Source organism: Eriocheir sinensis, chromosome 69 (assembly GCF_024679095.1).
Source record: "Eriocheir sinensis breed Jianghai 21 chromosome 69, ASM2467909v1, whole genome shotgun sequence".
NCBI lineage: Eukaryota > Metazoa > Arthropoda > Malacostraca > Decapoda > Varunidae > Eriocheir > Eriocheir sinensis.
Genome location: NC_066577.1, coordinates 7261866 through 7276865, shown reverse-complemented (window position 1 = coordinate 7276865; position 15000 = coordinate 7261866). Strand labels below are relative to the sequence as shown.

The 15000-nt window shown below is 40.1% G+C and overlaps 2 protein-coding genes across 3 annotated transcripts in view; both read right to left on the bottom strand.

Annotated features, from left to right (window-relative positions):
• LOC126988579 (zwei Ig domain protein zig-8-like) overlaps positions 1-2996 on the bottom strand; it is a 48374-nt gene extending 45378 nt beyond the window's left edge. For both annotated transcript variants that reach the window (XR_007742258.1, XM_050846912.1), the window contains exons 1-2: positions 2978-2996; positions 2466-2650 (exon numbers count right to left, since the gene is read on the bottom strand). Coding sequence is in view for 1 of the 2 variants with exons in the window: in XM_050846912.1 (XP_050702869.1) it covers positions 2466-2505 (40 nt within the window). In the remaining variant the exon portion in view is untranslated. The remainder of the gene's footprint in view (positions 1-2465; positions 2651-2977) is intronic.
• Positions 2997-11669: 8673 nt separating this feature from the next.
• Positions 11670-12782, bottom strand: LOC126988341 (nuclear pore complex protein Nup58-like). Its single transcript, XM_050846399.1, has one exon. It carries the CDS (start codon positions 12780-12782, stop codon positions 11670-11672), a length of 1113 nt encoding a protein of 370 aa, XP_050702356.1.
• Between the last annotated feature and the right edge of the window lie 2218 nt (positions 12783-15000).

The window sequence follows — 15000 nt, the reverse complement described above, 5'->3', positions numbered from 1 at the left end:
AGTGTTTTAAGTCCAACCAGCAACTAAGATATTACTCATTGTCATATTAACGTTAAGTAAAAGATTCTCGTCGCACGAAGCCAAACACTTCTTCTTACATCGAGTCGTTAATGTTTGGAACTCTCTACCCTGTGATGTCGTTGATAGTACAACAGTTACGGCCTTCAAGAATAGATTAGACAAGTGTTTTGAATCCAACCAGCAACTAAGATATTACTCATTGTCGTAATAACGTTAAGTTCTTTCGAATACTGGTGTCCTTGTCCGCTTTTATCGCCCGGTTAGTGGTAGCAGTAATGGTAGTTCTTTCCTCTTTCCTACATAATTTCCATGCAGTTTTTCCATGCTGGAGGGATGGGGAGGGGGGGGAGGAGCCTTCGCCTTTGCTGTCCTTCATCTTCCACCTTTGATTAGATAGTTAGTGGAGCTTGTCACAAACAGCCTCGTAAGGGCCATCACCTCTGCTGTTGTTTGTTCTTCCTTTGTGTTCCTTTGTGTTCTTCTTCATTCTCCTCCTCTTCTTCTTCTTCTTAATCCAATCTTCTTTTTATCAATATTTGGGTTTTTTTTGTTTATTTTCTTCTTCTTCTTCTTCTTCTTCTTCTTCTTCTTCTTCTTCCTCTTCTTCTTCTTCTTCTTCTTCTTCCACTCCATTTCTCCCATGTATATCTTTGTTCCTCCTCCTCCTCCTCCTCCTCCACCTCCACCTCCTTCTCCTCCTCTTCTTTTTCTCTTCCACTTCATTTTCTCCATTCTTCCTTCTCCTCCTCCTCCATCTCCTTCTCCTCCTCTTCTTTTTCTCTTCCACTTCATTTTCTCCATTCTTCCTTCTCCTCCTCCTCCTCCTCCTCCTCCTCCTCCTCCTCTTTAATTATTCATTCTCCTCCTCTTCTTCATTCCATTTGGAGAGAAATGGATAGATAGACAGAGAGAGAGGAAGGAAGGAAGGAAGGAAGGAGGGAAGGAAGGAAGGAAGGAAGGAAGGAAGGAAGGAGGGAAGGAAGGAAGGAAGGAAGGAAGGAAGGAAGGAAGGAAGGAAGGAAGGAAGGAAGGAAGGAGGGAAGGAAGGAGGGAAGGAAGGAAGGAAGGAGGGAAGGAAGGAAGGAAGGAAGGAAGGGAAGATAGGATGATTGTTGGGTATAAGTGGAAAGGAGGAGGAGGAGGAGGAGGAGGAGGAGGAGGAGGAGGAGGAGGAGGAGGAGGAGGAGGAGGAGGAGGAGGGCAGAAAGAACTTTGAATGTAGTCAGAAAAGGTAGTTAGAGGAGGAGGAGGAAGAGGAAGAGGAGGAGGAGGAGGAGGAGGAGGAGGAGGAGGAAAGGAGGAGGATGAGGAGGAGGAGGAGGAGGAGGAGGAATGAATAAGTTAATGAAGGAAGGAAGAAAGAGGAAGAAAATGACATAAAAGAGAGAGAGAGAGAGAGAGAGAGAGAGAGAGAGAGAGAGAGAGAGAGATACAACGTCCCTAGAGAAAATAAGAATTCGCTCATTCTCTCTCTCTCTCTCTCTCTCTCTCTCTAACAAGATGAAGGGACAAGGAAAAAATTAGATAATACAGAGAGAGAGAGAGAGAGAGAGAGAGAGAGAGAGAGATCATTAATAAAGAAAATATGAGATAGCTCACTCCACACAATTATTGATGATATATTTTTATGGTCATGCCTCTCTCTCTCTCTCTTTCGATTCTATTATCTTAAATAACTAGCTCTCTCTCTCTCTCTCTCTCTCTCTCTCTCTCTAATTATATATATTTACGTCACCTCATTAGTGGAGCAATTGATTCGGAGAGAGAGAGAGAGAGAGAGAGAAAACTAACTATTGGCCTTTGAAATGACAATAATGGGATGCGGGAAAAATATTATTATTATTATTACTATTATTATTATTATTATTATTATTATTATTATTATTATTATTATTATTATTATTATTAATATTATTATTACTACTACTACTACTACTACTACTACTACTACTACTACTACTACTACTCTGTCTGTGTGTGTGTGTGTGTGTGTGTGTGTGTGTGTGTGTGTGTGTGTGTGTGTGTGTGTGTGTGTGTGTGTGTGTGTGTGTGTGTGTGTGTTCGTTTGTTTGCATTGGAAGAAAGAAAATATTATCGGTTTTCTATTTCTTATTTTCTCTCTCTCTCTCTCTCTCTCTCTCTCTCTCTCTCTCTCTCTCTCTCTCTCTCTCTCTCTCTCTCTCTCTCTCTCTCACAACTATTTCTTATTTTTCTTTGATGATCTCTCTCTCTCTCTCTCTCTCTCTCTCTCTCTCTCTCTCTCTCTCTCTCTCTCTCTCTCTCTCTCTCTCTCTCTCTCTCTCTCTCTCACAACTATTTCTTATTTTTCTTTGATGATCTCTCTCTCTCTCTCTCTCTCTCTCTCTCTCTCTCTCTCTCTCTCTCTCTCTCTCTCTCTCTCTCTCTCTCTCTCTCTCTCGTAACAAACAAACAAACAAACTCACCTTCAAGATAAAGATAGACGAAAAAAGTGAGAAAAATCATCTTGCTCTATTTTCTTTAATTTCTCTCTTTATTTTCTTATTTTCTTTATTATTTTATTTTGTCTTTCTTTCTTTCTTTCTTTCTTTCTTTAATCATTATTTTTTGTTGTTGTTGTTCTTTTTTCTTTGGTTGTTTTTGTGCAATTCTGAAATCATTATTATTATTATTATTATTATTATTACTGTTACTACTACTACTACTACTACTACTACTACTACAACAACAACAACAATAATAATAATAATAATAATAATAATAATAATAATAATAATAATATTTTCACAATTTTTCAACTTTTCTCAAACTTTAAAACTTTTCTCTTTCTTTCTTTTCTTCTTCTTCTTCTTCTTCTCTCTCTCTCTCTTTCGTTCACTTATTCTTCAAGTCACGAAAGAAATTATAACGAAGAAGAAAAGTAAAAGGAGGAGGAGGAGGAAGAGGAGGAGGAAGAGGAGGAGGAGGAGCGTATAACCTCTCTCGACCGCGTCTAGTGGGTGACTGACTGAGAGAGAGAGAGAGAGAGAGAGAGAGAGAAATATATATTGTAAAAGAATGTACTTACTAACAACTTCTTTATTTTATTATCATTATTATTATTATTATTATTATTATTATTATTATTATTATTACTGGTTATATTTTTCTTGTTTTTCTTCAATCTCTCTCTCTCTCTCTCTCTCTCTCTCTCTCTCTCTCTCTCTCTCTCTCTCTCTCTCTCTCTCTCTCTCTCTCTCTGTGTGTTAAAGAGAGAGAGAGAGAGAGAGAGAGAATTACCCTGGGAATCATGCATATATTCTCTCTCTCTCTCTCTCTGTTTCCCTTTATTTTGCAATTTTTAATAAACTCGCGTCCATAGCTCAGAAATATTGACAGAGAGAGAGAGAGAGAGAGAGAGAGAGAGAGAGAGAGAGAGAGAGAAATATCTTACATCACAGACGAGGTTGAAATACAAAAGGAGGAGGAGGAGGAGGGGGAGGAGGAGGAGGAGGAGGAGGAGGAGGAGGAGTAAATATAATAAAACGAAGAAGAAAAAAGATGAAGAAAAAAAGAAGAAGAAGAGGAAGAAGAAGAAGAAGAAGAAGAAGAAGAGGAAGAAGAAGAAGAAAAAGAAATAAAAGGAACGAAAGAATGAAGTAAGGTCAGAGGAAGGAAGGGAGGAGGAGGAGGAGGAGGAGGAGGAGGAGGAGGAGGAGGAGGATTTTTGGAAGCCCGCCCGATGGTTTAATGTGGCTGCTCTCTCTCTCTCTCTCTCTCTCTCTCTCTCTCTCTCTCTCTCTCTCTCTCTCTCTCTCTCTCTCTCCCACACACTGCAGTACACGCAAAAGAGAGAAACACACACACACACACACACACACACACACACACACACACACACAACAATTACACACACACACACGCGCGCGCTCATTATATTAAATTGAATTGCTATTACAGGGAACTTATAGGCACTCGTTAATAATAATAATAATAATAATAATAATAATAATAATAATAATAATAATAATAATCGCTTTTCCTCCACCTCCTCCTCCTCCTCCTCCTTCCATTCTTCCTTCTCCTCCTTTTCTTTATTTTCTTCCTCTATTAGTTTCTTATTTTCTTGTTTTTTTCTTTCATTTCTTCTTTACTCAAGGTTACGTTAGGTTAGGTTATGCTATGGTGGTAAATTACTCTATCAATACATTTTTATGGCCGGGAAATACAATTGGAAGTCTTTTATGACGATATTAGGCTGTTAAGAATATTCCTTTATTTCCTCGTTTGAAATAATACGTCTAAGTAAAGTTTTTATATATTAATAGCTATTGTAACAGATATGAGCGCTGAGGCCACGCGTAGTAATAGCCTATGCCCCCAACTTAACGTTTTTACCCTTGAGAATGTTAATTTTGATTCCATCGTTTTTAAATCATTTGTCTTAAGTAAAGTTTTTCATCTATTAACAGCTATGGTAACAAAGATGAGCGCTGAGGCCAGGCGTAGTAATAGCCACTTAACGTTTTTACCCTTGAGAACGTTATTTTGTTGCATCGTTTTTAAATAATTTGTCTAAGTAAAGTTTTTCATCTATTAACAGCTATGGTAACAAAGATGAGCGCTGAGGCCACGCGTAGTAATACCCACTTAACGTTTTTACCCTTGAGAACGTTATTTTGTCCCATCGTTTTTAAGTAATTTGTCTAAGTAAAGTTTTTCATCTATTAACATCTATGGTAACAAAGATGAGCGCTGGGGCCATGCGTAGTAACAGCCACTTAACGTTTGTACCCTTGAGAACGTTATTTTGTTCCATCGTTTTTAAATAATTTGTCTAAGTCATGTTTTCATATATATTAACAGCTATGGTAACAGAGATGAGCGCTGAGGCCACGCGTAGTAATAGCCACTTAACGTTTGTACCCTTGAGAACGTTATTTTGTTCCATCGTTTTTAAATAATTTGTCTAAGTAAAGTTTTTCATATATTAACAGCTATGGTAACAAAGATGAGCGCTGAGGCCACGCGTAGTAATAGCCACTTAACGTTTTTACCCTTGAGAACGTTATTTTGTTCCATCGTTTTTAAATAATTTGTCTAAGTAAAGTTTTTCATCTATTAACAGCTATGGTAACAAAGATGAGCGCTGGGGCCATGCGTAGTAATAGCCACTTAACGTTTTTACCCTTGAGAACGTTATTTTGTTGCCTCGTTTTTAAATAATTTGTCTAAGTAACGTTTTGGTCATGTTAATAACCCCCTAATGCCTCAAGGAGTCGGAGATTAGCACTGAGGCCACGCGTAGCTACAGTCTAGGATACAAACTTTACATTTATCTTCCTATTTTCCTTTATTTTTCCTTCTTTTCTTCCTTTTTCTCTTAATTCCTACGTTTCTCCTTCTCTTAATTCTCCTGTTTCCTCTCCTATCCTTTTTTTCTCTCATTTCTTTCCTCTCTCTCTCTTCCCCCTCCATTTCCTCTCCTTTCCTCCCTCTTTCCCTTCCTTTCTTCCTTATTCTCTTCCTCCCTTTCTCTATCTCCTCCATCCTCTGTTTCCTTTCCTATCCTTTTTTTCTCTCATTTCTTTCCTCTCTCTCTCTTCCCCTCCATTTCCTCTCCTTTCCTCCCTTTTCCCTTCCTTTCTTCCTTATTCTCTTCCTCCCTTTCTCTATCTCCTCCATCCTCCCTTTCCTTTCCTATCCTTTTTTTCTCTCATTTCTCTCCTCTCTCTCTGTCTCTTCCCCTCCCTTCCCTCTGCGCCATAATCAACCCTTCAGTAATGGAGGAAAATACATAGAGAGGATAATTAAAAGACGTGCTTAATAGGCCAAAAATGAGGTTAATCGAGTTCTAATAAGTGTTCTTTTAGGTTCACGGTACAGAAGAAGACTCAGACTACCACCAGGGTCATAAAAGTAGTACCCCTGGAAATGCCCTAAACTCCCACGAAAGACAAGTAAGCTACGCGTTATAATGAGTGTTCTTTTAGGTTCACGGTACAGAAGAAGGCTCAGACTACCACCAGGGTCATAAAAGTAGTACCCCTGGAAATGCCCTAAACTCCCACGAAAGACTAGTAAACTACGTGTTCTAATGAGTGTTCTTTTAGGTTCACGGTACAGAAGAAGGCTCAGACTACCACCAGGGTCATAAAAGTAGTACCCCTGGAAATGCCCTAAACTCCCACGAAAGACAAGTAAGCTACGCGTTATAATGAGTGTTCTTTTAGGTTCACGGTACAGAAGAAGGCTCAGACTACCACCAGGGTCATAAAAGTAGTACCCCTGGAAATGCCCTAAACTCCCACGAAAGACTAGTAAACTACGTGTTCTTGGGCGCTGAAATGTTTAAAAATATGGCCCTCAGCGCGTCGAGGGTATTTTTATTCTACGGGACTACACACAGGCCGGGATTATGGTAGATTTTATGGGGGGCTGGAGGGCATCACGGGTTCATGAAGTGTGTGTGTGCGTGAGTGTGTGTGTGTGTGTGTGTGTGTTTTTTCGGGGCCGCTGACGAGGAAAGCGAGCCTGGACAGGTGAGGGAACATTTTTAAATAAGCACTTTTAGGGGAATTTTGAGGCCTCTATAAAACATCGGAGGGCTATAACCACCTCGCCCCCCAGAAATTACGAGTCACGCAGATGTAGCCGTGGTGGTGGTGGTGGTAACAGCCGTGGAGGGAACACCTTTTTTTTTCTGCGCAAACCATTAAAAAGTTACTTGGGTAATAATAGTCACAGAAACTCTCCAAGCCACGCCCCGCCGCTGCTGTGGGGTGAGAACTGCTTAATACCCGGGTAGCAGCGACGGGCCAAAAAAATACCCATAATGTCTATCTATCTCTCTGCAAAAATGGCTCATGTAAATATTGAATGTAGATTTTCATTATTTTTCCACTTTTCTCATGTATATTAGCTTTCCGTGAGGGTTCCTTGCTACCCACGTATTCTTGGGAGTCTTATTTATACTTAGTTAAAAGATTGACCTGAATTAATTAGCGTAAATACCAAAAAACAGCTATAATGTCTATCTATCTATGCAAAAATGGCTGATGTAAATATTGGATGTATATTTTCATTATTTTTCCATTTTTCTCATGTATATTAGCTTTCCGTGAGGGTTCCTTGCTACCCACGTATTCTTGGGAGTCTTATTTATACTTAGTTAAAAGATTGACCTGAATTAATTAGCGTAAATACCCCAAAAACAGCTATAATGTCTATCTATCTATGCAAAAATGGCTGATGTAAATATTGTATGTAGATTTTCATTATTTTTCCACTTTTCTCATGTATATTAGCATTCTGTGAGGGTTCCTTGCTACCCACGTATTCTTGGGAGTCTTATTTATACTTAGTAAAAAGATTGACCTGAATTAATTAGCGTAAACACCAAAAAACAGCTATAATGTCCATCTATCTCTCTGCAAAAATGGCTGATGTTAATATTGAATGTAGATTTTCATTATTTTTCCACTTTTCTCATGTATATTAGCTTTCAGTGAGGGTTCCTTGCTACCCACGTATTCTTGGGAGTCTTATTTATACTTACTTAAAAGATTGACCTGAATTAATTACCGTAAACACCAAAAAACAGCTATAATGTCTATCTATCTCTCTGCAAAAATGGCTGATGTAAATATTGAATGTAGATTTTCATTATTTTTCCACTTTTCTCATGTATATTAGCTTTCCGTGAGGGTTCCTTGCTACCCACGTATTCCTGAGAGTCTTATTTATAATTAGTTAAAAGATTGACCTGAATTAATTAGCGTAAATACCAAAAAACAGCTATAATGTCTATCTATCTATGCAAAAATGGCTGATGTAAATATTGAATGTAGATTTTCATTATTTTTCCACTTTTCTCATGTATATTAGCTTTCTGTGAGGGTTCCTTGCTACCCACGTATTCTTGGGAGTCTTATTTATACTTAGTTAAAAGATTGACCTGAATTAATTAGCGTAAACACCAAAAAACAGCTATAATGTCTATCTCTCTGCAAAAATGGCTGATGTTAATATTGTATGTAGATTTTCATTATTTTTCCACTTTTCTCATGTATATTTGCTTTCCGTGAGGGTTCCTTGCTACCCACGTATTCTTGGGAGTCTTATTTATAATTAGTTAAAAGATTGACCTGAATTAATTAGCGTAAACACCAAAAAACAGCTATTAAAACTATATTTCTGGATGGACCATGGGGTGAAAATATGGAAGCTTACCTTATTTTTCCTCTTTTCGGCGTATTTAAAGACTCCATCAAGGTAATTTTGAGTCCTGGAAAGTCTTGGGATGTTCTTTCTTCCATATTGACCTTTCCTTGCTGTTGTCTAAGGCGGAAAACGAAGAAAAACACTAAAAATACTAAGCTCTGGACTTGCCAACAGACCGCCATTGGGGCATCTGCTAGCATTCAACTCTCGTATCAATTTCTATTTTTTCCATTTTTTCAATATTTAAGGCTTTTTGTAGGATTTTCATGTGTTTATCCGTGTGTTTAGTGTTTGTAGTTCATTTTTGACTTAATTTAACCTGCTGTTATGCTTGTAAACGTTTATAATGATGGAAAAATTAAACGTTTGTAGGGGTGACTAATGTATTTTTCGACCTAATATTTCTTTTTCACAAATTTTTCGATGTTTTAAGCTATTTTTTATGGTTTTCTTGTGTTTTTCTATGTTTTTAATGTTTGAATTATATGTTTTTACTTAATTTAACCTGCTGTTGTGCTTGTAAACGTTTATAATGATGGAAAAATTAAACGTTTGTAGGGGTGACTAATGTATTTTTCGACCTAATATTTCTTTTTCACTAATTTTTCGATGTTTTGAGCTATTTTTTATGGTTTTCTTGTGTTTTTCTATGTTTTTAATGTTTGAATTATATGTTTTGACTGTTGTGCTTGTAAACGTTTATAATGATGGAAAAATTAAACGTTTGTAGGAGTGACTAATGTATTTTTCGACCTATTATTTCTTTTTCACTAATTTTTCGATGTTTTAAGCTATTTTTTATGGTTTTCTTGTGTTTTTCTATATTTTTAATGTTTGAATTATATGTTTTAACTGATGTGCTTGTAAACGTTTATAATGATGGAAAAATTAAACGTTTGTAGGAGTGACTAATATATTTTTCGACCTAATATTTCTTTTTCACTAATTTTTCGATGTTTTGAGCTATTTTTTATGGTTTTCTTGTGTTTTTCTATGTTTTTAATGTTTGAATTATATGTTTTGACTTAATTTGACCTGCTGTTGTGCTTGTAAACGTTTATAATGCTGGAAAAATTAACGTTTGTAGGGGTAACTAAGGTATTTCTCAACCTAATATATTTTGTTCACTAATTTTTTGATATTTTAGGCTTATTTTAAAGTTTTCTTGTGTTTTTCTGTGTTTGGTGTTTGAATTTTATATCTTTACTTAATTTGACCCGATATTGTACTTGCAAACGTTTATAATGATGGAAAAATAAACGTTCGTAGGGGTGACTAATGTATTTCTCGAGCCAATACTTAATTCTTTCAATGTTTTAGGCTTTTTTTAGGGGTTTTTCCTTGTGTTCTTCTATGTGTTTGGTGTTTGAATTTTATATCTTTACTTAATTTGACCCGATATTGTACTTGCAAACGTTTATAATGATGGAAAAATAAAACGTTCGTAGGGGTGACTAATGTATTTCTCGAGCCAATACTTAATTCTTTCAATGTTTTAGGCTTTTTTTAGGGTTTTTCTTGTGTTCTTCTATGTGTTTGGTGTTTGAATTTTATATCTTTACTTAATTTGACCCGATATTATGCTTGCAAATGCTTATTATGATGGAAAAATAAACGTTCGTAGGGGTGACTAATGTATTTCTCGAGACAATACTTAATTCTTTCAATGTTTTAGGCTTTTTCTTGTGTTCTTCTATGTGTTTGGTGTTTGAATTTTATATTTCTATTTAAATTGACCCGATATTGTGCTTGCAAACGTTTATAATGATGGAAAAATAAGCGTTCGTAGGGGTGACTAATGTATTTCTCGAGACAATACTTAATTCTTTCAATGTTTTAGGCTTTTTTTAGGGTTTTTCTTGTGTTCTTCTATGTGTTTGGTGTTTGAATTTTATATTTCTACTTAATTTGACCCGATATTGTGCTTGCAAACGTTTATAATGGAAAAATAAAACGTTCGTAGGGGTGACTAATGTATTTCTCGAGACAATACTTAATTTTTTTTTCAATGTTTTAGACTATTTTTAGGGTTTTTCTTGTGTTCTTCTATGTGTTTGGTGTTTGAATTTTATATTTCTACTTAATTTGACCCGATATTGTGCTTGCAAATGCTTATAACAACGGTTTATATAATTTTTTAAGGGGTGGCTCAAGTAATCCTGCATTTTCACTATGTAACATAAAGTAACGTTCAAGCACATTGTTTTATTTGAAGCAACATGAACACAAACAATCATACATTCACTAGTAATAATAATAATAATAATAATAATAATAATAATAATAATAATAATAATAATAATAATAATAATAATAATAATAATAATAATAATAAAAATAATAATAATATAACAACAGTATGAGCTATTTTTGTGCCTTCTGAGAGAGAGAGAGAGAGAGAGAGAGAGAGAGAGAGAGAGAGAGAGAGAGAGAGAGAGAGAGAGAGAGAGAGAGAGAGAGAATTACATCACTTAAAAATTACTTATAATCTACTTTTTAAACACTTTATTCCTACATTAAAACCTTATATTAGAGAGAGAGAGAGAGAGAGAGAGAGAGAGAGAGAGAGAGAGAGAGAGAGAGAGAGAGAGAGCACATTCTATATCTAGGCACCAGTATGTTTTAGCAAGCACAAACATTAATAATAATAATAATAATAATAATAATAATAATAATAATAATAATAATAATAATAATAATAATAATAATAAGTGAAGCACATTCTAATATTTTCCTTCATTTTTTCTTACATTTTCATTCTTTTTTTCAGCTTTTTCAATATATTTTTCTTATTCTAAATCATCTTCTATTTCTCCTTCTTCCTCCTCCTCTTCTTCTTCTTCCTCTTCTCATCCTTAATAGATATTGTGATTGTAATATAAATAGATAGATAGACACATACAGACACATTGGTATATAAAACAATAGATTAAAAACAAAGGTAAGGTTAGGTAAGGTAAGGTAAGGTAAGGTAAGGTAAGGTTAGGTAAGGTTAGGTAAGGTTAGGTAAGGTAAGGTTAGGTAAGGTAAGGTAAGGTAAGGTAAGGTAAGGTAAGGTTAGGTAAGGTAAGGTAAGGTTAGGTAAGGTAAGGTAAGGTTAGATAAGGTTAGGTAAGGTAAGGTAAGGTTAGGTAAGGTAAGGTTAGGTAAGGTAAGGTTAGGTTAGGTTAGGTAAGGTTAGGTAAGGTAAGGTTAGGTAAGGTTAGGTAAGGTAAGGTTAGGTAAGGTTAGGTTAGGTTAGGTAAGGTTAGGTAAGGTTAGGTAAGGTAAGGTAAGGTTAGGTAAGGTAAGGTAAGGTACGGTAAGGTTAGATTAGGTAAGGTAAGGTAAGGTAAGGTAAGGTAAGGTAAGGTAAGGTTAGGTAAGGTAAGGTAAGGTTAGATAAGGTTAGGTTAGGTAAGGTAAGGTAAGGTAAGGTAAGGTAAGGTTAGATAAGGTAAGGTAAGGTAAGGTAAGGTAACATAACATCAGTGGCGGCCTAGCGGTGGCGTCGTGGCGGCCTGGCCCTGGGCCGCCGCGTGCCTGGCGTGGGGTTGTTGCCGGGGGTGAAGGAGGGGGTGGGGGCGGCCGCCAAACTGGAACACCCCCAAAGGCCCCTGTGGCGGCTGGCTGGCTGCTGGTGACCCAAATGTGGGGGCAGGGGCCGCCGCACCCTGGCCAAACTGGAAGGGCTGGGAGGCTGCCGGGGCTGCCGGGAAGGTGCTGGCGGCTGGGGCTGCTGCAAAGGTGCTGGCGGCCGGGGCTGCTGCAAAGGTGCTGGCGGCTGGGGCTGCTGCAAAGGTGCTGGCGGCCGGGGCTGCTGCAAAGGTGCTGGCGGCTGGGGCTGCTGCAAAGGTGCTGGCGGCCGGGGCTGCTGCAAAGGTGCTGGCGGCCGGGGCTGCTGCGAAGGTGCTGGCGGCCGGGGATGCCGGGAAGGTGCTGGCGGCCGGTGTTGCAGGGAAGGTGCTGGTAGCCGCCCCAAAGGCCGGCGGCTGGTTGCTGGCAGCAGCGGGGGCAGCGGAGGCTGCTGACCCAAAGTTAAAGGAACTGGGGGTGAAGGACGGGGCAGCCGCCGCCCCACCGAAGGGTGAAGTGGCCGCCGGGGCACCGAAGCTTGCTGTGGCAGCCGTGGTGGCGGCAGCGGCGGCTGGCTGGCCGAACCCTGTTGTCGATGCCCCGCCAAATGCTGGAGGGGGTGGTGAGGCCGCCGCCCCGGCCGCCCCAAAGCTGAGCTTTGGGGCGGCAGCAGAGAAGCTAAAGGGGCTGGCGGAGGCAGCAGCGGGGGCGGCGGCGGGAGCGGCGGCCTTGGCGCCAAACTGGAAGGGCTGGGCGGAGGTGGCGGCGGCGGAGGTGGTGGCAGGTGTGGCGGCCGTGAAGGAGAAGGCGCTGGAGGCGGGGGTGGGGGCGGCGGCCGCAGGGGTGAAGGAGAAGGCGGAGGAAGGCTTGTTGGCCGTGGCGGCTGCCTCACCAAACCCACCGCCGGCTGGCTTAGCACCGAAGGCGAAGGGCGAGGTGGCGGCTGTGGTGGCGGTAGTGGTGGCAGCTGGGGCGGCGGCTGTGATGGCGGACCCAAACTGGAACAGCGAGGCAGCTGCTGACATGGCTGATGGGGCGGCTGGCATGGCTGACGGGGCGGCTGTGGCGGCAGAACCAAAGGAGAAGGGACTGGCTGTGGCGGCTGAGGCGGCTGTGGTGGCGGCTGACGGCTGCACGGCCCCAAAAGGAAACCCAGTGGCGGATGTAGCGGCGGGTGGGTTGAAGGGGCTGGCGGCTGGGGCAGATGGGGCAGTGGCGGCTTGGGGGGCGGTGGCGGCTGACCCCCCTCCGAAACTGAAGACACTGGCCGCCTTCCCCCCTGTGGCCCCCCCCGTGAAGGAGAAGGGGAAGGTGGAGGAGGAGGTGGAGGAGGTGGAGGTGGTGGAGGGAGGAAGAGAAGGAGGAGATTTTGGAGAGAGGAAGGAGAAGGAAGACTTGACCTCTCCTCCTCCTCCTCCTCCTTCGAACAGAAATCCTCCTCCTCCTCCTCCTCCTCCTATTGAACTCGCAGTGGAGATAGGAGCGGAGGAGAACGTGGAGGAGGTGGAGATAGTGGAGATGGGCGCCCCGAAGGAGAACGGAGAAGTGGAGGAGGAGGAGATGAGTGAGGAGATCGTGGAGGAGGCAGGAGGAGGAGGAAGAGAGTGTGGAGGAGGAGGAGATTGGAAAGTGGAAGAGAGGAGATTAGAAGTGGAGGAAGCAGAGGTGGAGGACGGGAGATGAGTGGAGATGACCTGTTCTTGTAGGGGCTGGAAAAGGAGACTATTGGAGGTAGCAGAAGTAGGAATTGTAGTAGTAGTAGTAGAAGTAGTAGTAGTAGTAGTAGTAGTAGCAAAGGAGAATAGGGCAGAGGAGAGGAGAGGAGAGGAAGAGGAGGAGGAGGGAAGAGGAGGAAGGGAGGAGGTGGAGGAGTAGGGGGGGAAGGAGAGAAGAGGAGGAGGAGGTTGTGTGGAGGAGGTGGTGGAAGAAGGAGGAGGAAGAGAGAAGAGAGGAGGAGGAGGCTGGGAGGAGGAAGAGGAGGAGGAGGAGGAGGGAGAGGTAGCCTTGAGGAAATCAACAAGAGAGGAGGAGGAGGGAGGAGGAAGAGAGGGAAGAGGAGAAGGAGGAGGAGGAAGAGCGGAAGAGGAGGAAGGAGAAGGAGGAGGAGGAAGAGCAGAAGAGGAGGAAGAGGAAGGAGGAGGAAGAGTGAGGAAGGCGGAGACATTTACCTCACCTCCCAATCCTCCTCCTCCTCCTCCTCCTCCTCCTCCACCTCCTCCTCCACTTTTCAGAGAGAACGTGTAAGTAGCAGAAACCTCACTACCACTACTACTAACAGGCTCGGTAGTAGTAGTAGTAGTAGCAATAGTAGAAGTAGTAGTAGTAGAAGGAGGAATGAAGGAGGAGGAGGAGGAGGAGGAGGAGGGGGGGGCACAGGGGGAGGAGGCAAGAAGGGCTCCCAGCTTACCTCCAATGGAAGAAGAGGAGGAGGAGGAGGAGGAGGGAATGGAAAAGGCGGAGGAGGAGGAGGAGGAGAAGGAGGAGGTAGGGAGAGAAATAGTCGGGGTACCAGTAGTAGTAATAGTAGTAGAAGGGAGGGAGAGAGGGAGAGAAGTAGAAGGAGTAGATGAAGAATTAAGGGGAGCAGTAGTAGTAGTAGTAGTAGTATCAGTAGTAGAGGCAATAGTAGAAGTAGTAGTAGAAGTAGAAATAGTAGTAGTAGTAGTAGAAATAGTAGAAGTAGTAGTAGATTCCAGTGGTGTGCTACCATCTACATCTGAAAGGGAACAAATATATCAATTAGTTTCAATAATTATTAAAACTTTCTTCAAAAACATTAAAATATATAAATTAGTTTCAATAATTAAAACTTTCTTCAAAATAATTAAAAATATATAAATTAGTTTCAATAATTAAAACTTTTTCAAAAACATGAAAATATATAAATTAGTTTCAATAATTAAAACTTTCTTCAAAAACATGAAAATATATAAATTAGTTTCAATAATTAAAACTTTTTCAAAAACATTAAAATATATAAATTAGTTTCAATAATTAAAACTTTCTTCAAAAACATTAAAATATATAAATTAGTTTCAATAATAATTAAAACTTTCTTCAAAAACATTAAAATATAAAAATTAGTTTCAATAATAATTAAAACTTTCTTCAAAAACATTAAAATATATAAATTAGTTTCAATAATAATTAAAACTTTCTTCAAAATAATTAAAAAAATATAAAATAGTCTCAATAATAATTAAAACTTTCTTCAAAATAATTAAAAAAATATAAAATAGTCTC

Excerpts from the sequence above, each read along its gene's own strand:
- LOC126988341 (XM_050846399.1), bottom strand. The coding sequence starts at position 12,782 with ATGTCAGCAGCTGCCTCGCTGTTCCAGTTTGGGTCCGCCATCACAGCC.